This window comes from Hemitrygon akajei, chromosome 12 (assembly GCF_048418815.1).
Source record: "Hemitrygon akajei chromosome 12, sHemAka1.3, whole genome shotgun sequence".
NCBI lineage: Eukaryota > Metazoa > Chordata > Chondrichthyes > Myliobatiformes > Dasyatidae > Hemitrygon > Hemitrygon akajei.
In genome coordinates this window covers 3,219,927-3,246,733 of record NC_133135.1, presented here as the reverse complement: position 1 = coordinate 3,246,733, position 26,807 = coordinate 3,219,927, and the positions used below count along the sequence as shown (strand labels likewise).

Genomic DNA, 26,807 nt, shown 5'->3' with positions numbered 1-26,807 from the left:
TGTGTTCAACTGCAGGCTGCTGCAACATTCATGGACTCAAGGACTTGGACTATATAATTTTTGTGTGACTGCAGAAAGTAGAGACGTTGCTGGGCTTTGCTGTGGAGCTGGTGTTGAGGGACCAGGTGAGATTCTCCGCCAGGTGAACACCAAGAAATTTGGTGCACTTAACGATCTCTACCGAGGAGCTGTCAATGTTCAGTGGAGAGTGGTTGCTCCGTGCCCTCCTGAAGTCAACAACCATCTCTTTTGTTTTGTTCACATTCAGAGACAGGTTTTTGGCTCTGCACCAGTCCATTAGCTGCTGCACCTCCTCTCTGTAAGCTGACTTGTCGTTCTTGCTGATGAGACCCACCACGGTCGTGTCATCGACGAACTTGATGATGTGGTTCGAGCTATGTGTTGCAGCACAGTCATGGGTCAGCAGAGTGAACAGCAGTGGACTGAGCACACAGCCCTGGGGGCCCTCTGTGCTCAGTGTGATGGTGTTGGGAGATGCTGCCTCTGATCCGGACTGACTGAGGTCTCCCAATCAGGAAGTCTAGTATCCAGTTGCAGAGGGAGGTGTTCAGGCCCAGTAGGCTCAGCTTTCCAATCAGTTTCTGAAGGATGATTGTGTTGAATGCTGAACTGAAATCTATGAATAGCATTCGAATGTACGTGTCTTTTTTGTCCAGGTGGGTTAGGGCCAGGTGGAGGGTGATGGCAATGGTGTCGTTGGTTGAACGGTTGGGACGGTACACGAACTGCAGGGGGTCCAGTGAGGGGGGCAGCAGAGTCTTGAATTGGGAAGGTGAACAGCCAGAGGCTGTGGTACATATTGGTACCAATGATATAGGTAGGAAAAGGGAGAAGGTCCTGAAAACAGACTACAAGCCGTTAGGAAAGAAGCTGAGAATCAGGACCACAGAGTAGTAATCTCGAGATTACTGCCTGTGCCGTGCGACAGTGAATATAAGAATAGAGTGAGATGGAGGATAAATGCATGGCTGAGAGATTGGAGCAGGGGCGCGGGTTCAGATTTCTGGATCACAGGGACCTCTTTTGAAGCAGGCGTGACCTGTACAATAAGGATGGGTTGCAGTTGGATCTGAGGGGGCCCAATATCCTGACAGGGAGGTTTGCTAAGGCTATTGGGGAAAGTATAAACTAGAATTGTTGGGGGGTGGGAACCGAACTGAAGAGATGGAAGCTCTCCAAACTGGCTCACAAATAGATAAAGCTTGTAGGCAGTGTGAGAGGGAGGATAGGCAGTTGATAGAGAAAGGATGCCTTCAGACTGATGGTTTAAGATGTATCTATTTTAATGCAAGGGGTATCATGAACAAAGCAGACAAGTTTAGAGCATGGATCAGTACTTGGAGCTAAGATGTTGTGGCGATAACAGAGACATGGATGGCTCAGGGGCAGGAATGGTTACTTAGAATGCCAGGCTTTAGATGTTTCAGAAAGGACAAGGAGCCTGTGTGCCTTGCTCAAGGACAAAACACTCTGCCTTAGCTGAGGCTCAAACTAGCAACCTTCAGATCACTAGATCAATGCCTTAACCACTTGGCCATGTGGCATCAAATATGATGGCAGAATATAATGGTAAGACTCATGGCAGTGTGGAGGGTCAGAGGGATCTTGGGGTCTGAGTCCATAGGACACTTAAAGGTGCTGCACAGGTTGACTCTGTGGTTAAGAAGGTGTACAGTGTATTGGCCTTCATCAACCATGGGATTGAGTTTAAGAGCTGAGAGGTAATATTGCAGCTATATAGACCTTGGTCAGACCCAACTTGGAATACTGTGCTCATCTCATTGCACCAGGTTGACGTCTGTGAGAGAGGTGACAGTATCAATGACAGTCTGTGACTCAGCCTGAGACCTGAGACAACAGTAATGCTTCAACTGCTGGAAAGCAGCAGGACCAACTTCACAGGACACAGAGGCGGACACATTCGGAAAAGTGCCCAGAAACTTGGTCAAAGACTGAAATGGCTGAGGAGTATCTGAAAGGGAGAGAATCCTGTTTACCTTGCTAATGACCCTGGTTCTGGTCTGTGTGGCTGACACTGAGAGAGATTTGGACCAAGGAGAGGAGGGTTGGTCAATTGGCTAGGAAAGTTTCAAATGGAATTTAACCCACAGACGAGTGAGGTAGTGTATTTTAGGAGATGTAACAAGGCCTTTCATTATACAATAGGTTTCAATGAGATCCTCCCTCATTCTTCTAAACTCTAGCAGGTACAGGCCCAGAGCCATCAAATGCTCCTCCTACATTAACCCTTTCATTTCCAGGATAATTCTTGTGAACCACCTCAGCACACTTCCCAAGGTTAGTACACCTTTTCTTAGTTAAGGGCTCAAAATTGCTCACAATACTCCAAGTGTGCTCTGACCAATGCCTTACAAAGCTTCAGCATTACATCCTAGTTTTTAAAATGAATGCTGACATTGCATTTGTCTTCCTAACAACCAACTCAACCTGCAAGTTAACATTTCAGGAATCCTACACAAGGGCTCCCAAGTCCCTTTGTACCCAAATCTGGTTCAGCAGAACATGGGGGTCAATCAGAGCGCCGGGGCGGGGGTAATACCTGCTGAAATCTAACTCAGCAGGTGTAACATGGGGGTCAGAGCGCCGGGGCAGGGGTAATACCTGCTGAAATCTGATTCAGCAGGTGTAACGTGGGGGTCAGAGTGCCGGGGCGGGGGTAATACCTGCTGAGCTTCTTCCTGGTGAAGTGCCCACGGATCCATCGTTGGATGATGTGAACTGGAGAGTGATGGGCCAGGATGGTGTTTACAGTGGCCATCAGTTTTCGGATATTCTCCATCTCATTGCACCAGGTCGATGTCTGTGAGAGGGGTGACAGTATCAACAACAGTCTGTGACTCAGCCTGAGACCTGAGACAACAGTAATGCTTCTACTGCTGAAAAACAGCAGGACCAACTTCACAGGACACAGTGGCGGACACATTTGGAAAAGCGCCCAGAAACTTGGTCAAAGACTGAAATGGCTGAGGAGTATCTGAAAGGGAGAGAATCCTGTTTACCTTGCTAATGACCCTGGTTCTGGTCTGTGTGGCTGACACTGAGAGAGATTTGGACCAAGGAGAGGAGGGCTGGTCAATTGGCTAGGAAAGCTTCAAATGGAATTTAACGAGTGAGACGAGTGAGGTGGTGTATTTTAGGAGATGTAACAAGGTGGGTGAAGGTGCATTGAAGTCAAAGTCAAGTTTATCTATACGCACAAGTCTAAGTGTGCACAGGTGAAATGAAAAACTTACTTGAGGCACTACAGGCAGATGGCATCAGATAAGTAGCATTCACAAGAAAAACACAAAATAAACATAAATATTAGGAGGAATATGTTCATAATGGGAATTTTATTGGTTATTTTACTTTATTTAGATACTACATGGTAACAGACCTATCTGGCCCAACAAGCCCACACTGCCCAATTATTCCCATCTAGAACATACAGCACATCTATACAGGCCCTTTAGCCCACAAAGTTGTGCCAACCATGTAACTTACTCTAGAAACTGCCTAGAATTTCCCTATTGCATAGCCCTCTATTTTTCTAAGCTCTATGTACCTGTACCTATCTAAGAGTCTCTTAAAAGATCCTATTGTATCTGCTTCCATCACTACCGACAGTAGTGCATTCACTCACCCACCACTCTCTATGTTTGAAAAACTTACCCGACATCCCCTCAGTACCTATTTCCGAGCATCTTACAACTATGCCCCCTAGTGTTAGTCATTTCAGCCCTGGGAAAAAGCCTCTGACTATCCGCACAATCAATGCCTCTTATCATCTTATACACCTGTATCAGGTCACCTCTCGTCCTCTGTCGCTCCAAGGAGAAAAGGCTAAGCTCACTCAACCAATCCAGGCAACATCCTTGTAAATCTGGTCTCTGTTGTATCCACATCCTTCCTGTAGTGAGGTGACCGGAACTGAACATAGTACTCGGCGTGGAGCCTGACCGAGGTCTTATATAGCTGTAATATTAACTCATAGCACACAGTTGATGAATACCAATACACCATACGCCTTCTTAACAACACTCAACCTGTGCAGCAGCTTTGAGTGTCCAATGGACACGGACCCCAAGATCTCTCAGATCCTCCACATTGCCAAGAGTCTTACCATTAATATTGTATTCTGTCTTCAAATTTGACCTACCAAAGTGAACCACCTCACACTTATCTAGGTTGAATTCCACCTGCCACTTCACAGCCCAGTTCTGCATCCTATCGATGTTCTGCTGTACCTCTGACAGCCCTCCACACTATCCACAACACCTCCAATCTTTGTGTCATCAGCAAAATTATTAACCCACCCTTCTACTTCTTCATCCAGGTCACTTATAATAATCACAAAGAGGAGGGCTCCCAGAACAGATCCCTGCGGACCACCACTGGTCACCGACCTCCATGCAGAATACAAACCATCTTCAACCACCCTTTGCCTTCTGTGAGCAAGCCAATTCTGGATCCACAAAGAAAGGTTTCCTTGGATCCTGTGCCTCAATACTTTCTTTAGGAGCCTTGCATGGGGAACTTTATCAAATATCTGACCAATTAACCTACTAATTGTTATGAATTTGGACTGTGAGAGGAAACCGGAGCACCTGGAGGAAACCCACACAGTCACAGGGAGAGTGTATAAACTCCTGACAGACAGCGGTGGAATTTAATCTCCAGTGATTGCTGGCACTGTAAGGATTTACACAAACCACTACTCTACCATGCTGCTCATGGAGTCCAGCTGGTGAGTCTTTTCCAATCCAGGCAAGGGAAGGTAGAGTAAAGACAAAGTCAAGTTTATTGTCATCTGCACAAGTCCATCTGTGCCATAAAAATCAGCATCATAGGCAGGTGGCATCAGATAAGCAGTGAATGCAATGTTGGCATTCATTTCTAGAGGTATATTCAGGGAGTACTGCACGCCGTTTGGGGCTTATTTTAGAAAGGATATACTGACGTTGGAGAGGGTTCAGAGAAGATTCACGAGAATGATTCCAGGAATGAAAGGGTTACTGTATTAGGAACGTCTGACAGCTCTTGGGCTGTATTCCCTGGAGTACAGGAGAGTAAGGGGGGGATCTCATAGAAAGATTCCAAATATTAAAAGGCCTCAACAGATTAGATATGGCAAAGTTATTTCCCATGGTAGTGGATTCTAGGACAAGAAGGCACGACTTCAGGATTGAAGGACGTCCTTTTAGAACTGAGATGCGGAGAAATTACTTTAGTCAGAGGGTGGTAAATCTGTGTAATTTGTTGCCACTAGTGGCTGTGGAGGCCAAGTCATTGAGTGTATTTAAGGCAGAGATAGATAGGTTCTTGATTAGCCAGGGCGTCAAAGGATATGTGGAGAAGGCAGGGGAGTGGGGATGACTGGAAGAATTGGATCAGCCCACGATTGAATGGCGAAGCAGACTCAATGGGCCGAATAGGGTAGTCAGCATGGCTTTGTCAAGGTCACTCTGGGCAGATGTGGCTTGTTAGCCATGGTTGGCAGCTCATCTAGAAGAAGGAAAACTCCACTACCTTGCAGCTATACCCACTCATGGGGAAGACTTTGGGAATAAAGCTGGAAGGGAAATCCAGAGCTGGAGTTCTACATTGAATTCAATGCTGATTGGCAACTTCTGCAACATCGCTGGTGCCAAACTGTATTGGTCTCTGGTGTTCCTTTGGATTCATCAACTCAGAGACCTTGGCCTTGACCCTGCCTTGTGCAGCTGGATCCCGGACTTCCTGTCAAGTCACTAGCAAGTTGTAAGAGTGGGCTTCCTCACCTCCAACCCTCTGACTCTCAAAAAAGGAACCCCTCAGGGTTGAGTACTGTCCCCTTCTTTACTCCCTGTATACCCATGACTGTGTCGCCACCCACAGTTCCAATCTGCTAATTAAATTTGCTGACAACACCACATTGATTGGCATAATCTCAAACAATAACGAGGTGGTCTACAGGGAAGAAGTCATCTCTCTGACACAGTGGTGTCAAGAAAACAACCTCTCCCTCAAAGTCGCATAAACAAAGGAGCTGGTTGGCGATTACAGGAGGAATGGAGATGAGCTAACCCCTGTTGATATCAATGGATCTGGTGTTGACAGGGTAAACAGCTTTAAGTTCCTCAGCATCCACATCACTGAGGACCTCACATAGTCTGCACACACCAGCTGTGTGGTGAAAAAGGCACAACAGTGCCTCTTTCTCCTTAGATGGTAGAGGAAGTTTGGTATGGGCCCCAAATCCTAAGAAATTTCTACTTCTTAGGCACAATTGAGAGCATCCTGACTGGCTGCATCACTGCCTGGTATGGGAACTGTACCTCACTTAATCGCAGGACTCTGCAGAGAGTGGTGTGGACAGCCAAGCGCATCTGTAGTTGTGAACTTCCCATGATTCAGAACATTTCCAAGGACAGGTGTGTAAAAAGGGCCCATAGGATCATTGGGGACCCGAGTCACCCCAACCACAAACTATTCCAGCTGCTACCATCTGGGAAACAGTATCGCAGCATAAAAACCAGGACCAACAGGCTCTGGGACAGCTTCTTCCACCAGGCCATCAGACTGATGAACTCACACTGATTTGAGTGTACTCTATATTACATTGACTGTTCTATTTATTATAAATTATTATAAATTACTATGATTGCACATTATATATTTAGATGGAGATGTAACATAAAGATTTTTACTCCTCATGTATGCGATAGGTGTAAGAAATAAAGTCAATTCAATTCAATAGGGGGATCCTGCTGGATGGACAACAGCTTGCTCTCCATATCCTGCTGCCCTGGCTTGCGTATCAACACATAGACAGCTTGGACACAACATCCACTGTCAACCCTGGCCAATGGAGGGCCATCATTCTCCTGCAACACACACAAAATGCTGGTGGAACACAGCAGGCCAGGCAGCATCTATAGGAGAAGGACTGTCGACATTTCGGGCCGAGACCCTTCGTCAGGACTAACTGAAAGGAAAGATAGTAAGAGATTTGAAAGTAGTGGGGGGAGGGGGAAATGCAAAATGATAGGAGAAGACCGGAGGGGGTGGGATGAAGCTAAGAGCTGGAAAGGTGATTGGCGAATGTGATACAGAGCTGGAGAAGGGAAAGGATCATGGGACGGCAGGCCTCGGAAGAAAGAAAGGTGGGGGGAGGGGAAGCACCAGAGGGAGATGGAGAACAGGCAAACAATTAAATATGTCAGGGATGGGGTAAGAAGGGGCATTTATGAAAGTTAGAGAAATCAATGTTCATACCATCAGGTTGGAGGCTACCCAGCCGGTATAGAAGGTGTTGTTCCTCCAACCTGAGTTTGGATTCATTTTGACAGTAGAGGAAGCCATGGATAGACATATCAGAATGGGAATGGGACGTGGAATTAAAATGTGTGGCCACTGGGAGATCCTGCTTTCTCTGGCAGACCGAGCGTAGGTGTTCAGCGAAATGGTCTCCCAGTCTGCGTTGGGTCTCACCAATATATAAAAGGCCACACTGGGATCACCGGACGCAGTATACCACCATTCTCCTGCTTCACCCTGATATACTCAAGCTCTGGATCACCACACCCTGACTTCATACAGTGGCACACCACCCTCTTTAAGGTCGGGCAATCCCCCTTTTCTCTGCATTTCTCTTTTGTCAGCCCAATTCCAAGTGGAAATTGAAGAGTTTCTTCCCCTCAACACGTGGGACCAACCTGTGGGGGCTTTGGAGGATAAACAAAGAACTGGCAACTGAGAGCTCTGAACTGGCAGCTGTTCAGATTATCTTCCATGACTTCCTCATCGGCAATGACAAAGTTGTCCAGAGCTTTGAGAGACCAGATGTTGTTGACGATGAAGTGTCGATACTTTGCCAAGAGGCTCACGGGGGTGTCGGACAAGGTCAGAATGGTAAGCCGCGGGCAGGCACACAAGGCTTCAATGTCATTCACGTCACCAATGATGTTGTTGTGCAGGTAGAGAATTTGCAGACACTTCATGTCTGACCAAAAGCTCTCACCTGGAAGCTCAGTGATCTAACAACAGAAACAGAAACGACTGTTTAGTGAAACAAATTGTTCAGACCGAACTCAGAGTACTGTGAGCAATTATGGGCCCCTTATTGAAGAAAGGATGTGCTAGCATTGCAGAGAGGAGATTCATGAGAATGATGCTGGGAATAAGAGGGTTAATGTATGAGGAGTGTTTGATGGCTCTGGACCTGTATTTACTGGAGTTTAGAAAATAAAGAGGGGGGGATCTCATTGAAACCTATTGAACATTTGTGGTAAACTATGTATACCTGTCTGGACACGCCCCTCTGCTGACTGCTCCTGTGGCTCCTCCCACAGACCCCTGTATAAAGGTGATTGGGGCACTGCTCCTCCCTCAGTCTCCGAGATGTCGTGCTCCCTTTTTGCTGCTAATAAAAGCCTATCCTTCACTTCCAGTCTCCGAGAGTTATTGATGGTGCATCAACATTGAAAGTCCTAGATAGACTGCATATGGAGAGGATATTTCCATAAATTCTAACAACTCATATATCAAACTCCTTTACCTCTCCAGGGGCCTTGAGTCTTCCTGTCAGATGTACATCTGTAATAGTATCACAGTAGTTTTCCTCCACACTGTTAAGAATCCTGCAATTAACCTCATACTATGCCTGATTTGTTTAATTAGTTAACTGATTTTAAATTCATCAGCCATTGTCGGGGATTTAATCTCACATAGAACCATAGAACGTTACAGCACAGAAACAGGCCTTTTGGCCCTTCTTGGCTGTGCCGAACCATTTTTCTGCCTAGTCCCACTGACCTGCACCTAGACCATATCCCTCCATACACCTCTCATCCATGTACCTGTCCAAGTTTTTCTTAAATGTTAAAAGTGAGCCAGCATTTACCACTTCATTTGGCAGCTTATTCCACACTCCCACAACTCTCTGCGTGAAGAAGCCCCCCCCCCCCCCCCACCCATGTTCCCTTTAAACTTTTCCCTTTTCACCTTAACCCATGTCCTCTGGTCTCTTTCTCCCCTAGCCTCAGTGGAAAAAGCCTGCTTGCATTCACTCTATCTACACCCATCATAATTTTATACACCTCTACCAAATCTCCCCTCATTCTCCTACGCTCCAGGGAATAAAGTCCTAACCTATTCAACCTTTCTCTGTAACTCAGTTTCTCAAGTTCCGGCAACATCTTTGTAAACCTTCTCTGCTCTCTTTCAATGCATCAAGACTCCGTCTCTCTGTAGATTGGTGACTGCTGGATTGTTGATGCGAACATCAACAATAATAGAGGAGACATAGGAGACATGATAGAGGTGTACAAGATTATAAGAGGAATAGACAGAGTGGACAGCCAGCGCCTCTTCCCCAGGGCACCACTGCTCAGTACAAGAGGACATGGCTTTAAGGTAAGGGGAGGGAAGTTCAAGGGGGATATTAGAGGAAGGTTTTTCACTCAGAGAGTGGTTGGTGCGTGGAATGCACTGCCTGAGTCAGTGGTGGAGGCAGGTACACTAGTGAAGTTTAAGAGACTACTAGACAGGCATATGGAGGAATTTAAGGTGGGGGGTTATATGGGAGGCAGGGTTTGAGGGTTGGCACAACATTGTGGGCTGAAGGGCCTGTAATGTGCTGTACTATTCTATGTTCTATGTTCTATCAAACATTCAGCACTCTGATTGTCCACATTCAGCACTAATATCCTTCCTGTAATTGGGTGACCAAAACTGCACACAATACTCCAAATTTGGCCTCACCAATGTCTTATACAACCTCACCGCAACATTCCAACTCTTATACTCAATTATACTTAATGCACATGCTTGCATTAATCTTTCTGATCACTGCACACTAGTCAAACACAAGGATACTACAGATACATTTAAGGAGAAGTTAATGAATGCAAGAAGGAGGAAGTTCAAATTCCAAAATAACTATCAAAGTATGTGTATGTCACCAGATTCTTTTTCTTGTGGGCATTCACAGTAGACCAAAGAATTACAATAAAATCAATGAAAATCTACACACAAAGACTGGCAAGCAACCAGTGTGCAAACAAAGACAAACTTTGTGAATGAAAAAAACCCAAACAAACAAATAAATAAATAATACTGAGAACATGAGTTGTAGAGTCCTTAAAAGTGACTTCATAGGTTGTGGAATCAGTTCACTGTTGTGGTGAGTGAAGTTATCCACATAGGTTCACTCAACTTCACGCACCCATCATTGAATTGTTCCCACAACCTTTACTCACTTTCAAGGACTCTTCATCTCATGTTCTCCATATTTATTGTTTATTTCTTTTATTATTTATTTATTCTTTTTTTTTTCTTCTGTATTTGCACAATTCATTGCCTTTTGCACTTTGGTTGTTTGTCCGTCCTGTTGAGTGAAGTGTTTCATTGATTCTATTGTGTTTCTTTGTATTTACTGGGAATGCCTGCAAGAAAATGAATCTCGGGGTTGTATATGGTGACATGGCTGTACTTTGATAATAGATTTACTTTGAACTTTGAACATTTCCTGAATCTGGTGGTGTGGGACCTAAGGAGAAAGGAATCAAAAGATATTCTGATGGGATCAGAGGAAGTAATGTATTGGAAGAGTAAAATGAAATAAATACACAATTTACCTTCTGTAAACCACGTCATATGCATATAATGAGGCTCGACAGCCCCGGTTTACATGGAACGCATCGAGACTCCGTCTCTCTGTAGATTGGTGACTGTTGGATTGCTGATGCGAACATCAAACATTCAGCACTCTGATTGTCAGCATTCAGCGCTCCAAATGGACCACTCGATTACACACAGTTCACACATGAGACATAGGAGCAGAATTAGGGCAGTCGGTCTATTGAGTCTGCTCTACCATTCCATCATGGCTTATTATCACTCTGAACCCCATTCTCCTGCCTTCTCCCTGTAACCTTTGACATCCTGACTAATCAAGAAGCTATCAACCTCTGTTTTAAGTATACTCAATAACTTCACCTCCACAGCTGCCTGTGGCAATGAATTCCACAGATCTATCACACTCTGGCTAAAGAAACTCTCCCTCATCTTTTTTTAAATGGGTATCCATCTATACTGAGGCTGTGCTCTCTGGTTCTAAACTCCCCCACTATAGGAACCATTCTCTCCACATCCAATGTATCTAGGCCTTTCAATATTCAATAGGTTTCAATGAGATTCCCCCACATCTTTCTTCACTTACGTGGTTCCTATGGAGATCCAACTTGATTAAATTTGGACAGTATGAGAGAGCATCGATTTTGGTGATATAATTCCCGGGCAGAATGCAGATCATCAGAGCCCGGCAGCGGGTCAGGTCACCCAAGTTGATCAGGTAACATCCAGACATGTTCACCACGACAATCTCCTCCAGTTTCTTCTCCTTGCATGTGTGGTCCATCCCTCCACACGACAGGATCAATGACTCTGTGGGGGACACAAGGTGAGTGCTGTCCACCAGGCGTCTCATGTCTGCAGGCATCTGTGGGAAACACAAAAGTGTTTAAGGGAAAGGCAAGGACATCCACCCAGTCAAAGCAATGTAGAATAGTGTTCCCCTTTTATAAAATACAAAATCTAGATTGCAGGACCACTCTGAAGCTATGCTGCATCATTGAGTGGTATCATCTTTCAAACCTAGAGATACTACCCCCTCACATCGACTTTGAGCGTGAGAGCTCTCCCTGGGCTAACAGCTATTCTTAATTAATGTTACTAAGATCAGGTCAAGATCTCACAACAGTTTTAGGAATCTTGCAGTGCACTGGGACGCTGAAACATTTGCCCATAATGCAACTTCGACTAAACTTGGAAAACAATTAATTGGTTGTGGAAGACTATGGAATGATTGAATATAGAAACATAGAAAACCTACAGCACAATACAGACCCTTCAGCTCACAAAGTTGTGCCGAAATTACTAGGGTTACCCATAGCCCTCTATTTTTCTAAGCTCCATGTACCTATCCAAAAGTCTCTTAAAAGACCCAAGCAAAATTCAACCCAACCAAGACCACAACAGTGGAACAGGCGAACGAAGTTACTTCGAACTCAATGGCTGTGAAGGTGGATGAAGGCTGCAACAAATCCATCAGCTCCAATCATTATGGTTTCCATGCCATTGGAATCAGTTGGTTGATTTGTGAAGTATCATGTGTTTCTTGGAGTGTAACATCAAGTACACGTTAAACAAATACGCACAGATGTCTTCGCTCGGTGATAGATCAATGGAATGAGGACCATCATCCTTGACTTAGAGGGATAGCCACGACGACGACAAAAAGACCCTATCGTATCTGCCTCCACCACCATTGCCAGCAGCCCATTCCACACACTCACCACTCTTTGTGTAAACAAACTTACTCCCGACCCCTGTACCTACTTCCAAGCACGTTAAACCTGTGCCCTCTTGTGGCAGCCATTTCAGTCCTGGGGAAAAAGCCTCTGACTATCCACATGATCAATGCCTCTCATCATCTTGTACACCTCTATCAGGTCACCTCTCACCCTCCGTCGCTCCAAGGAGAAAAGGCTAAGTTCACTCAACCTATTCTCATAAGGCATGCTCCCCAATCCAGGCAACATCCTTGTAAATCTCCTCTGCACCCCCTCTATGGTTTCTACATCCTTCCTGTTGTGAGGCGACCAGAACTGAGCACAGTACTCCAAGTGGGGTCTGACCAGGGTCCTATATTGCTGCAATATTACCTCTTGACTCCTAAACTCAATCCCATGATTGATGAAGGCCAATACACCGTATGCCTTCTTAACCACACAGTCAACCTGCGCAGATGCTTTGAGTATCCTATGGGCTTGGACCCCAAGATCCCTCTGATCCTCTACACTGCCAAGAGTCTTACCATTAGTACTATATTCTGCCATCAAAATGAACCACCTCACACTTGTCTGCATTGAACTCCATCTGCCACTTCTCAGCCCAGTTTTGCATACTATCAATGTCCCGCTGTTACCTCTGACAGTCCTCCACACTATCCACAATACCCCCAACCTTTGTGTCATCAACAAACTTTCTAACCCATTCCTCCACTTCCTCATCCAGGTCATTTATAAAAATCATGAAGAGTAAGGGTTCCAGAACAGATCCCTGAGGCTAACACTGGTCACCGACCTCCATGCAGAATATGACCTGTCTACAACCACTCTTTGCCTTCTGAGGGCAAGCCAGTTCTGGATCCACAAAGCAATGTCCCCTTGGATCCCATGCCTCCTTACTTTCTCGATAAGCCTTGCATGGGGTACCTTATCAAATGCCTTGCTGAAATCCATATACACTACATCTACTGCTCTTCATCAATGTTTTTAGTCACATCCTCAAAAAATTCAATCAGGCTCATAAGGCATGGCCTACCCTTGACAAAGCCATGCTGACTATTCATAATCATATTATACCTCTCCAAATGTTCATAAATCCTGCCTCTCAGGATCTTCGCCATCATCTTACCAACCACTGAAGTAAGATTCACTGGTCTATAATTTGCTGGGCTATCTCTGCTCCCTTTCTTGAATAAGGGAACAACATCCGCAACCCTCCAATCCTCCGGACCTTCTCACGGAATATCTGCGCAGTTGACAGGGAAGTTGTTGAGAAGGTGTCTGGCAAGTTGGCCTTTATTAGTTAGAGAATTGGGTTCAAGAGCTGAGGTTATGTTGCAGTTCTACAAAACCCTGGTTAGACCACACTAAGAACATTGTGTCAGTTCTGGTTACCTCATTATAGGAAGGATATGGAAGCTTTAGAGAGAGCGCAGAGGAGATTTACCAGGATGCTGCCTGGATAGGTTGAGCAAGCTAGGGATTTTCTCTCTGGAGTGAAGGAGGATGAGGGGTGACTTGATAGAGGTGTACATGATAATAATAATAATAGTAATGGTAATAATAAGAATTTTATTGATCATGAGTGGGAAATTCTTTCGTTATAACACCGACATTTAAAAACACACTTAGCAGTATGCAGACTTAACTAATAATAAAGTACAGAATGATAATATATACAATAATAATATAATGCATATATTATGATAAGAAACATAGATTCAGTGGATAGCCAGAGACGTTTTCCCAGGGTGGAAATGACTAATATGAGGGGGGATAATTTTAAGTTGACTAAAAGGAGGTATAGGAGGGATGTCAGATGTATTTTTTTTACACAGAGAGTGGTGGGTGTATGGAACACACTGCCGGGGGTGGTGGTAGAGGCAGATATATTAGGACATTTAAAAGACTCTTAGATAGGCATATGGATGACAGAAAAATGAAGGGCTCTGTGGGAGGGAAGGGTTAAGGGTCAGCACAACATCTTGGCCAAAGAAGCTATACTGTGCTGTAACATTCTGTGTTATGTGTTCCTTATGAATGTAAGAACATTACGAGGATTTAATTGCATTATATAGTATAGTTCTTGTATTTTGTTGTAAGCTGTGCAACAGAATATGCATCTTACATCCAAATGTAAGACCAATGCTACATGTGCAGCATTATTCTTATAATGCTAGTTTGAAGGCTCCTAGTGTGTTTATAGCAGGGGTTGGTAAAGGGGACAAGCTTCCACTACCTATTACATGCTCTCAGTGGCATGTGTCTCAAGTAGCCTTTGACAACCAAGTCCAGGTCCTGACCTATTCCGTTTACAGGAGAAGGGGCAAAGGCGGGTTACTGACATCTTTAAACTAGTTGCTTTTGGCAGGTGGGGCCTAATCAATCATGGTTAGCAGCTCATCTAAAAGAAGGAAAACTCTGATCTCAAGCCTCTGCTGCCTTGTGGCTATGCTCACTCATGGGAAAGACTTTGGGAGTAAACCCCAAGGGAAAACTCCTGAGCTTGAGTCCCTAAGCCAGTTCTACTTTGAGTTCAATGCTGACTGGGAACCTCTGCAATGCTGCTGGTGTTAATCTGCATGTCTCTGCCATTCCTTTGGATTGTCAGCTGTGTGGAGAGGGGGAGCTTGCTCTCTGTATTGTACTGCTTAGGCTTGCATATCTAGATAGCTAGGATGCAATATCAATGGTCAACCCTGACTAAAGGAGGCCTCATTCTCATTCATTGTTTGGAAGTATCTTAGGAAGGAAAGAAAGCAACAAAGATTGTAGGAAGAATTTACAAATACACATAAAAGTAAGGAAGAAAACATAATAAATGGAATGTTACGTGGGAAAGTTGTTGAAGAGAGTATTAAGATAATCTATAGTGTCCACTTGCATTTTTAGGCACAGCAGTTGCCATACCAAACCATGATGCATCCAGTTAGGAAGTTTTTCAAGCGTGCATCTATAAAAATTGGTGAGGGTCAGCAGGGGCATGCTGGATTTCTTAGCCTCCTGAGGAAGTTGTGGAATGGTGAGTTTTCTTGGCCATATTGTCTACATGGTTCGATTTGGGCAGGCTAGTGGTGATAGACACAAAAAATTCTGCATATTCTGGAAATCTTGAGTAACACACACAAAATGCTGGAGGAACTCAGCAAGGTCAAACAACATTCCTGGAGGGGAATTGACAGGGCTGAGACCGTTCATCAGGACTACTGGTGATGTTCTCAACCATATACAACTCAGCACCATTGATACATACAGGAGTGCATACTCCACCCTGCCTCCTAAAGTCAATGACTAGCTCTTTGATTTTGCTGATATTGAGGGAAACATTGTTGTCACAACACCATTTCACTAAGCTCTTTACCTCTTTCCTGTAATGGTGGTGTCATCTGTGAACTTCCAGTGGAAGAAATAGCAGAGTCTGGCCACACAGTTATGAGTGTAGGGGGCTGGTGACACAACACTGTGGGCCACCACCACTGAGGATAATTGTTTTGGAGGAGTTGCTGCCTGTGCTTATTGATTGCTACCTGCTGGTCATTAAGTTGAGAATCCCATTGCAACAGCAGTGGATGTTTCTTTGTTCAAGAGTCCTCCCCCTTTACAATGGGGACATGGGGTGGAGAGAGTTGCTAGTCATAGTACCATGTAATATTCTTAAATCGGTTTAGAGACTCCCCAGCCACCTGTCCTTCCTGTGACGAGGAGGTGATGATGTATCATGTATATATGGAGTGGGAGAGTTTGCAGCCCCTGTTTGAGTACCTGAAGAATCTGCTCCTCAACTTGTGACTGTACTTCAGCCCCATGCTTCTGATCTTCAGTGACTCAGTGTGGAGGAGGTGGGAGCTCCAGAATTCTGATGGTTGGTTTGCTCCTGGGCCTGGCCAAAGTGATAAGTTATGGGTCTAGGCGGCAGGCCGTCAAGGGCTCTGCTTGAACTGATTGTCTGTGCCTCTTCTGGGGTTATGTCTACAACTGAGTATCCCTGGAGAAGGTATATGCAGCAGTTCTCATGAGTACAGTGGAGGATCTCCAGGTCTAGTGGGTGACAAAGGGGCTTAAGTGCATTCAAGATAGATTATGACTGTATTATAATTTGCACTTGTAAATAGTGTGTATTGTAACATAAGACTATAAGACATAGGAGCAGAATTAGGCCATTTGGCCTATCAAGTCTGCTTTGCCATTCAATCATGGCTGACCCTTTGTCCCCCTTCTCAGCCCCACTCCCCAGCCTTCTCCCTGTAACCTTTGATGTTGTGTCCAATCAAGAATCTATCAAGCACTATCTTAAATACACCCAACAATCTGGCTTCCACAGCTGCCTGTGGTAATAAGTTCCACAAATTCACCACCCTCTGGCTAAAGAAATTTCTCCGCATCTCTATTTTAAATGGACACTCCTCTATCCTGAGGCTGTGCCCTCTTGTCCTAGACTCCCCACCAGGGGAAAAATCCTTTCCACATCTACTCAGTACAGGCCTTTCAACATTCAAAAGGTTTCAGTGAGATCTCCACACATCGTTCTAAATTCCAGTGAGTCCAGGTCCAGATCCATCAAACGTTCCTCATTTGATAAATTCATCGTTGTGAACCTCCACTCAACTCTCTGCAATGCCAGCACATCTCTTCTGAGATAAGGAGCACAAACATGTTCACAATACTCAATGTGAGGCCTCACTAATGTCTTATAAAGCCTCAGCATCACATCCTTGCTCTTGTATTCTGGACCTCTTGAAATGAATGTTAACATTGCATTTGCCTTCCTCACCATCAATTCTACCTGCAAGTTAATCTTTAGGGGGTTCTGCACAATGACTCCCAAGTCCCTTTGCATCTCAGATTTTTGGATTTTTTTTCCCTGTTTAGAAAATAGTCTGCACATTTATTTCTTCTACCAAAGTGCATGACCATACATTTTCCAACATTGTATTTCATGTGCCACTCTCTTGTCCATTCTCCTAATCTGTCCAAGTCCTTCTGTAGCCTACCTGTTTCCTCAACACTACCTGCCCCTCCACCAGTCTTCGTATCATCTGCAAACTTGGCAAGAAAGCCACCCATTCCATCAACTAAATCATTGATATACAGCATAAAAGGAAGTGGCCCCAACACCGAGCCCTGCAGAGTACCATTAGTCAATGGCAGCCAATCAGAAAATGATCATTTTATTCCCACTCACTGCCTCTTACCAATCAGCCAATGCTCTAACCATGCCAGTAACTTTCCTGTAATACCATGAGCTCTTAACTTGGTAAACAGCTTTGGGTGTGACACTTTGTTAAAGGCCTTCTAAAATTCCAAATATACAACATCCACTGCATCCCCTTTATCTATCCTATACGTAGTCTCCTCAAAGAATTCCAACAGATTCATCAGGCAGGATTTTCCCTGAAGGAAACCATGCTGACTTTGTTCTACCTTGTCCTGCATCACCAAGTATTCCATAACCTCATCATTAACAATTGACTCCAACAGCTTCCCAACCACTGAGGTCAGGATAACTTGCTACTTACTGCTGCCTTCCTCCTTTCTGAAAGAGTGGAGTAACATTTGCAATTTTCCAGTCCTCTGGCACCACATCAGAGTCAATGACTTTTTAAAGTTAATTATTAATGCTCGCGCACAACCGCTACAGCTCCCTCTTCCAGAACCCTAGTGTGCAATTTATCTGGTCTGGGTGACTTATGTACCCTTAGGTCTTTCAGCTTTTTGAACACTTTCTCCCTTGTAATAGTAACTGCACTCACTTCTTTTCCTTTGTACACTTCCACATCTAGCCAACTGCCAGTGTCTTCCACAGCGAAGACTGATGCAAAATAGATAGATAGATAGATACTTTATTCATCCCCATGGGGAAATTCAACTTTTTTTTTCCAATGTCCCATACACTTGTTGTAGCAAAACTAATTACATACAATACTTAACTCAGTAAAAAATATGATATGCATCTAAATCACTATCTCAAAAAGCATTAATAATAGCTTTTAAAAAGTTCTTAAGTCCTGGCGGTTGAATTGTAAAGCCTAATGGCATTGGGGAGTATTGATCTCTTCATCCTGTCTGAGGAGCATTGCATCGATAGTAACCTGTCGCTGAAACTGCTTCTCTGTCTCTGGATGGTGCTATGTAGAGGATGTTCAGAGTTTTCCATAATTGACCGTAGCCTACTCAGCGCCCTTCGCTCAGCTACCGATGTTAAACTCTCCAGCACTTTGCCCACGACAGAGCCCGCCTTCCTTACCAGCTTATTAAGACATGAGGCGTCCCTCTTCTTAATGCTTCCTCCCCAACACGCCACCACAAAGAAGAGGGCGCTCTCCACAACTGACCTATAGAACATCTTCAGCATCTCACTACAGACATTGAATGACGCCAACCTTCTTAGGAAGTACAGTCGACTCTGTGCCTTCCTGCACAAGGCATCTGTGTTGGCAGTCCAGTCTAGCTTCTCATCTAACTGTACTCCCAGATACTTGTAGGTCTTAACCTGCTCCACACATTCTCCATTAATGATCACTGGCTCCATATGAGGCCTAGATCTCCTAAAGTCCACCACCATCTCCTTGGTCTTGGTGATATTGAGACGCAGGTAGTTTAAGTTGCACCATATCACAAAGTCCTGTATCAGTTTCCTATACTCCTCCTCCTGTCCATTCCTGACACACCCCACTATGGCCGTGTCATCAGCGAACTTCTGCACATGGCAGGACTCCGAGTTATATTGGAAGTCTGATGTGTACAGGGTGAACAGGACCGGAGAGAGTACGGTTCCCTGCGGCGCTCCTGTGCTGCTGACCACCGTGTCAGACCTACAGTCTCCCAACCGCACATACTGAGGTCTATCTGTCAAGTAGTCCACTATCCAATCCACCATGTGAGAGTCTACTCCCATCTCCGTTAGTTTGTGCCTTAAGATCTTGGGCTGGATGGTGTTAAAGGCACTAGAGAAGTCAAGGAATGTAATCCTCACAGCACAACTAACCCCATCTAGGTGAGAGAGTGATTTGTGCAGCAGATACGTGATAGCATCCTCCACTCCCACCTTCTCCTTATACGCAAACTTAGTTAGTTCATACGCCATCTCCTTGTCCACCATTATTATTTCTCTGGCCTCATTTTCTAGTGGTCCTATATCCACTCTCATCTATCTTTTATTTTTTACATACTTGAAAAAGCTTTTACTATCCACTTCAATATTGTTTGCTAGCTTGCTTTCATATTTGATCTTTTCCCTCCTAATGATTCTTTTAGTTGCTCTCTGTAGGGGTTTAAAAGCTTTCCAATCCTCTGTCTTTCCACTAATTTTTGCTTTGTTGTATGCCCTCTCTTCTGCTTTTACATCAGCTTTGACTTCCCTTGTCAGCCACGGTTGTACAATTTTGCCATTTGAATATTTCTTCATTTTTGGAATACATCTATCCTGCACCTTCCTCATTTGTCCCAGAAACTCAAGCCATTGCTGCTCTGCTGTCGGCCCTGCCAACAGCTCCTTCCAGTTTACTTTGGCCAACTTTTCTCTCATACAATGGAGTAATTTCCTTTACTCCACTGAAATACTGCTATGTCAGACTTTACTTTCTCCCTATCAAAGTTCATGTTGAACTCAATCATATTGTGAACTCAATCATAAAAGATCTCCTAAGGGTTCTTTTATCTTGAGCTCCCTAAACACCTCCAGTTCATTACATAACACACAATCCAGTAGAGCTGATCCCCCAGTAGGCTCAATGATGAACTGCTCTAAAAAGCCATCTCGTAGGCATTCAACAAACTCTCTCTTGAAATCCATTACCAACCTGATTTTCCCAATCGACCTGCATGTTGAAATCTCCCATGACTATCGTTATATTGCTGTTTTGATACGCTTTTTCTATTTCCTGTTGTAATCTACGGTCCACATCCCAGCTACTGTTGGGAGGCCTGAATTGTAACTGCCATCAGGGTCCATTTACCCTTGCAGTTTCTTAACTCAGCCCACAAGGATTCAATATCTTTTGACCTTATGTCACATCTTTCTACTGATTTAACTGATTTTCTACCCATGCACCCCTCATACAATCTCTTCTCCCTCCTGCCGTCTGGGAAAAGGCTCCGAAGCATTCGGGCTCTCACGACCAGACTATGTAAGTTTCTTTCCCCAAGCTATCAGACTCCTCAATACCCGAAGCCTGGACTGACATCTTGCCCTATTGTCCTGTCTATTATTTATTGTAATGCCTGCACTGTTTTTGTGCACTTTATGCAGTCCAATGTAGGTCTGTAATCTAGTGTAGCTTTCTCTGTGTTGTTTTTTTTTTAATACGTTGTTCGGTCTAGTTTTTTGTACTGTGTCATGTAACACCATGGTCCTGAAAAACGTTGTCTCATTTTTACTATGCACTGTACCAGCAGTTATGGTCAAAATAGATAGATAGATAGATAGATACTTTATTCATCCCCATGGGGAAATTCAACTTTTTTTCCAATGTCCCATACACTTGTTGTAGCAAAACTAATTACATACAATACTTAACTCAGTAAAAAATATGATATGCATCTAAATCACTATCTCAAAAAGCATTAATAATAGCTTTTAAAAAGTTCTTAAGTCCTGGCGGTAGAATTGTAAAGCCTAATGGCATTGGGGAGTATTGACCTCTTCATCCTGTCTGAGGAGCATTGCATCGATAGTAACCTGTCGTTGAAACTGCTTCTCTGTCTCTGGATGGTGCTATGTAGAGGATGTTCAGAGTTATCCATAATTGACCGTAGCCTACTCAGCGCCCTTCGCTCAGCTACCGATGTTAAACTCTCCAGTACTTTGCCCACGACAGAGCCCGCCTTCCTTACCAGCTTATTAAGACGTGAGGCGTCCCTCTTCTTAATGCTTCCTCCCCAACACGCCACCACAAAGAAGAGGGCGCTCTCCACAACTGACCTATAGAACATCTTCAGCATCTCACTACAGACATTGAATGACGCCAACCTTCTTAGGAAGTACAGTCGACTCTGTGCCTTCCTGCACAAGGCATCTGTGTTGGCAGTCCAGTCTAGCTTCTCGTCTAACTGTACTCCCAGATACTTGTAGGTCTTAACCTGCTCCACACATTCTCCATTAATGATCACTGGCTCCATATGAGGCCTAGATCTCCTAAAGTCCACCACCATCTCCTTGGTCTTGGTGATATTGAGACGCAGGTAGTTTGAGTTGCACCATATCACAAAGTCCTGTATCAGTTTCCTATACTCCTCCTCCTGTCCATTCCTGACACACCCCACTATGGCCGTGTCATCAGCGAACTTCTGCACATGGCAGGACTCCGAGTTATATTGGAAGTCTGATGTGTACAGACACATAAATGACAATAAAAGTTGACTTGACTTGATTTGATGCCATTCTGTACCAGCAGAGCCGTGCCAGCCCCTCTGCCTACCTTCCTATCCCTCTGATACAACATGTAACCTTGGACATTTAGCTCCCAACTACAACCATCCTTCAGCCACAATTCAATGATGTCCACAACATCATATCTGACTATCTGTAACAGAGCAACAAGATTTCTTATACTCCGTGCATTGATATAACACTTTGACTACTGTATGCTGTAATCACTGAATAAACCTCCTTTGGAAAAAGGGAAAGGATCCAGTTGCCAAGGGAGGTGCTGAGTTCCTGGTCTCAGTTTGGAGGGATGTTTGTTTAGAATTATTGCATTGAAGGTGGAGATATTGTCAAGAAATTAATCTGCCTTTACTGTCCATATGCTCCCAAGATGAGCATAGGTTCAGGAAGATGTTATCTGCTGAAGATCTGTTTCGATGGTAGGCAAATTGCAATGGGTTGAGATTATCCGGAAGGCTGGAGTTAATGTGTGCCATAACCAACCTCTCGAAGCACTTCATGATGGTGGATGTCACATCTGGGTGGTAGTCACTGAAGCACATTACCTTGTACCAAGATGATAGTGGACTTCCTAAAATAGTCGACATTTTGGGCCAAGACCCTTCATCAGAACACACTTCATAAGAAGTCCTGAAGAGTCTCAGCCCACGACATTGACTGTTTACTCTTTTCCATAGGTGCTACCAGGCCTGCTGATTTCCTCCAGAATTTTGTGTGTGTTGCTTGAATTTCCAGCATCTGCAGATTTTGTTAGCTTAGTGGCCAAGTTTGGGGATGATATAGATTGGTGGAAGGACAAGTAGTATTGAGTAAATAGGGAGTCTGCAGAAGGATTTAGGCATGACTGGGAGAATAGACAAAGAAGTGGCAGGTAGAATATAGATAAAGGAAGAGCATGGTCATTTAGGCATGGAATATTTTCTAAATGGGGAGAAAATTCAAAAATCAGAGGTGCAAGAGGACTTGGGAGTGCTGGTGCAGAATTCCTTGAAGATTAACTTGCAGGTTGAGTCGGTGGTAAGGAAGGCAAATGCAATGATAGCATTCACTTCAAGAGGAATAGAATGCAAAATCAAGGGGGCAGTGCTGATGCTTTATAAGGCATTGGTCAGACAGCACTTGGAGTAACTTGAGCAGTTTTGGGCCCTTTGTCTATGGAAAGATGTGCTGGCTTCAGAGAGGATCCAGAGGAGGTTCACAGGAATGATCCGAGGAATGAAAAGCTTAACACTTGAGGAGTGTTAGATGGCTCTTGGCCCATACCTGCTGGAGTTTAGAAGAATGGAGAGGGGATCTCATTGAATCCTGTTGAATATTGAAAGGCCTAGATAGAGTAGATGCAAGAAGGATGTTTCCAATAGTGGGGAGTCTGAGACCAGAGGGCACAGCCTCAGAATAGAAGGACGTTCATTTAGAACAGAGATGAAGAGGAATTTCTTTAGCCAGAGGGTGCTGTATCTGTGGAACTAATTGGCCCAGACAGTTGTCAGTATATTGCTATATTTAAGGTGGTGGTTGATCAGTTCCTGATTATATTTTTGGGATGAAGGCAGGAGAATGGGGTTGAGAGGGATAATAAATCAGCCATGATGGAATGGTGAAGCAGACCTGATGGGCTCAATGGCCTAATTCTGTTCCTATGTCTTAAGGTCTTAATTGGGTACTATAAATTGCCCCTGGTGTGTGAGTGATTGGTGGGAGCTGAGAGGAGTTTGTGTGTATTTGGTAAAATTATTGGGAAATGAGATCATTCTGTAAGCCAGCATAGACTGAACAGGTTGAAATGATCTCTTTCTAGGGAAGTACAATAGACTTCATAAACAGGTCAAGATCACAAACTTATTTCACTGCTGGTTAAACATCAATTGTTTATCGCCCTCCACAGGTGCTGCCTGACCTGCTGAGTTCCTCCAGCATTTTTATGTATTATGTATTATGACATGGATTATTGATTACCTGACTGGCAGACCACAGTACGTGCGCTTGCAACACTGTGTGTCAGACAAAGTGGTCAGCAGCACTGGGGCTCCACAGGGGACTGTCCTGTCTCCCTTTCTCTTCACCATCTACATCTCGGACTTCAACTACAACACAGAGCCTTGCCATCTTCAGAAGTTTTCTGATGACTCTGCTGTATTTGGATGCATCAGCAAGGGAGATGAGGCTGAGTACAGGGCTACGGTGGGAAACTTTGTCACATGGTGTGAGCAGAATCATCTACAGCTTAATGTGAAAAAGACTAAGGAGCTGGTGGTGGACCTGAGGAGGGCTAAGACACCAGTGACCCGTTTCCATCCAAGGGGTCAGTGTGGACATAGTGGAGGATTACAAATATCTGGGGATACGAATGGACAATAAACTGGACTGGTCAAAGAACACTGAAGCTGTCTACAAGAAGGGTCAGAGCCATCTCTATTTCCTGAGGAGACTGAGGTCCTTTAACATCTGCCGGATGATGCTGAGGATGTTCTATGAGGCTGTGGTGGCCAGTGCTATCATGTTTGCTGTTGTGTGCTGGGGCAGCAGGCTGAGGGTAGCAGACACCAACAGAATCAACAAACTCATTCGTAAGGCCAGTGATGTTGTGGGCATGGAACTGGACTCTCTGACGGTGGTGTCTGAAAAGAGGATGCTGTCCAAGTTGCATGCCATCTTGGACAATGACTCCCATCCACTCCATAATGTACTGGTTAGGCACAGGAGTACATTCAGCCAGAGACTCATTCCACCGAGATGTAACACTGAGCGTCATAGGAAGTCATTCCTACCTGTGGCCATCAAACTTTACAACTCCTCCCTCGGAGTGTCAGACAATCCGAGCCAATAGGCTGGTCCTGGACTTATTTCCACTTGGCATGATTAACTTATTATTATTTAATTATTTATGATTTTTATATTGCTATATTTCTTCACTATTCTTGGTTGATGTGACTGTAACAAAACCCAATTTCCCTCAGGATCAATAAAGTATGTCTGTCTGTCTGTAAACACTTTTTCTGTTCCATTGTTTAATGAAGGAGAGGGATAATCCTGATAAATACAGAAGTTAGCCTCACATTACTAAAAAGCTATTGGAAAAAGTCATAGAGCACTTCAGCACAGAATCAAGACATTTGGTCCATCTAGACCATGTCATCCTGGTTTGCTGCCTAGTTTCACCTACCTGCACACCATATCTCTCACCTATGTACCTATCTAATCTTCTCTTGAATGTTACAATTGAGCTTGCATCTCCCACTTCCGCTGGGAGATTATTCCACAACTACACAACCCTCTGATAGAAATTCGCCCTCATGCTCCAGCTAAATAGTTCAACTTTCACCTTTAACCTATGAACCTTAAGTCTAGTCTTACCCAATCTGAGGGAAAAAAGCCTGGTTTGCATTTACCCTATTTATACTCCTCATAAATCTCCCCTCATTCTCCTGCACTCTGGGAATTAAGTCCCAATGTCCATGCCCTCAAGTCCCAGCAATATCTGTGTAAATTCTCCCTGCACCCTTTCAAGTTTTTTGATATCTTTCCTGTAGGTAGGTAGCCAGAATTGGACACAATAATTAGCTTCATCAATTTCTACAACTGTTAATAACTGCATAACATCTCAACTCCTGTACTCAATGACTTGATTTATAAAGGCCACTATGCAAAGGGATAGGATTTATGAGCATTTGAAAACAATGGCCTAATTAGGGGCAGTCAGCATGATTTTGTATGGAGTAAGTTGTGTTTCACTAACTTGATTCTGGTTTTCAAGATGATGAAGGTAGACGTAGATGTTATCTTTATGGACCTTAATAAGTTGTTTGATAAGTTTCCATAAGACCATAAGATATAGGAGCAGAATTAGGCCATTCAATCCATCGAATCTGCTCTGCCATTCCATCATGGTTGATCCCAAAACCCACTCAACCCCATACACCTGCCATCTCGCCATATCCTTTGATTGATCAGGAAACAATTAACTTCAGCCTTAAATCTACCCATGAACTTGACCTCTACTGCAGGCAGAGCGTTCCACAGATTCACTACGCTCTGACAACAAAAAATCCCTCCTTACCTCTGTTCTAAAAGGTCACCCCTCAATTTTGAGGGCATGCCCCCTAGTTCTGGATACCCCCACCATAGGAAACATCCTCCCCACATCCAACTTATCAAGTCCTTTCAACATTCAGGTTTCAATAAGATCCTCCCGCATTCTTCTGAATTCCAGTGAGCACAGACCCAAAGTTGCCAAACGTTTCTGATACATTAACCCCTTCATTTCTGTAATCATCCTCATGAACCTCTTCTGGAATCACTCAAATGACAACACACCCTTTCTGAGATATGGGGCTCAGAACTGTTGACAATACTCCAAGTGTGGCCTGACTAGGGTCTTATAAAGGTTCAGCATTATCTCCTTGCTTTTATATTCTATCCCCCTTGAAATAAATGCCAACATTGCATTTACCTTCTTTACCACAGACTCAATCTGCAAATTAACCTTCTGGGAGTCTTACACGAGGACTCCCAAGACCCTCTGCACCTCTGATGTATGAACCTTCTCCACATTTAAATAATAGTTCACACTATTGTTCCTTCTACCAAAATGCATTATCATACATTTTCCAACACTGTATTCCATCTGCCACATTTTTGCCCATTCTTCCAATTTATCTAAGTCTTGCTGCAAATGCATTGCTTCCCCTGCCATTTGAGAACTGCTTCTTTTTCTGTGGGACATTATCTATTCTGCGCCTTCTGAACTATTCCCAGAAACTTCAGCCATCTCTGCTCTGCCGTCGTCCTCCTCCAATCCACCCTTGGCAAGCTCCTCTCACATGCCTCTATAATTCCCTTTATTCCATTGTGATACTGATACATGTCTCTAATGCTTCTCCCTCTCAAATTGCAGTATGAACGCAATCATATTATGATCACTGCCTCCCAAGATTTCCTTTACACTAAGCTCTCTAATAAGATCTGTGTTATTACACAACACCCAATCTAAGATAGCTTTCCCCTGAGTCAGCTCAAGCACAAGCTGATCTAAAAAGCAATCTCGTAGGCATTCAGCAAATTCCCTCTCT

The 26,807-nt window shown here is 44.1% G+C and overlaps 1 protein-coding gene across 2 annotated transcripts in view; it reads right to left on the bottom strand.

Annotated features, from left to right (window-relative positions):
• The window catches only part of lrriq3 (leucine-rich repeats and IQ motif containing 3), a 52,738-nt gene that overhangs the window by 20,592 nt on the left and 5,339 nt on the right, over nucleotides 1-26,807 (bottom strand). For both annotated transcript variants that reach the window (XM_073062483.1, XM_073062484.1), the window contains exons 2-4: nucleotides 11,225-11,503; nucleotides 7,719-8,039; nucleotides 2,706-2,842 (exon numbers count right to left, since the gene is read on the bottom strand). In XM_073062483.1, the coding sequence (XP_072918584.1) occupies nucleotides 2,706-2,842; nucleotides 7,719-8,039; nucleotides 11,225-11,503 (737 nt within the window). The remainder of the gene's footprint in view (nucleotides 1-2,705; nucleotides 2,843-7,718; nucleotides 8,040-11,224; nucleotides 11,504-26,807) is intronic.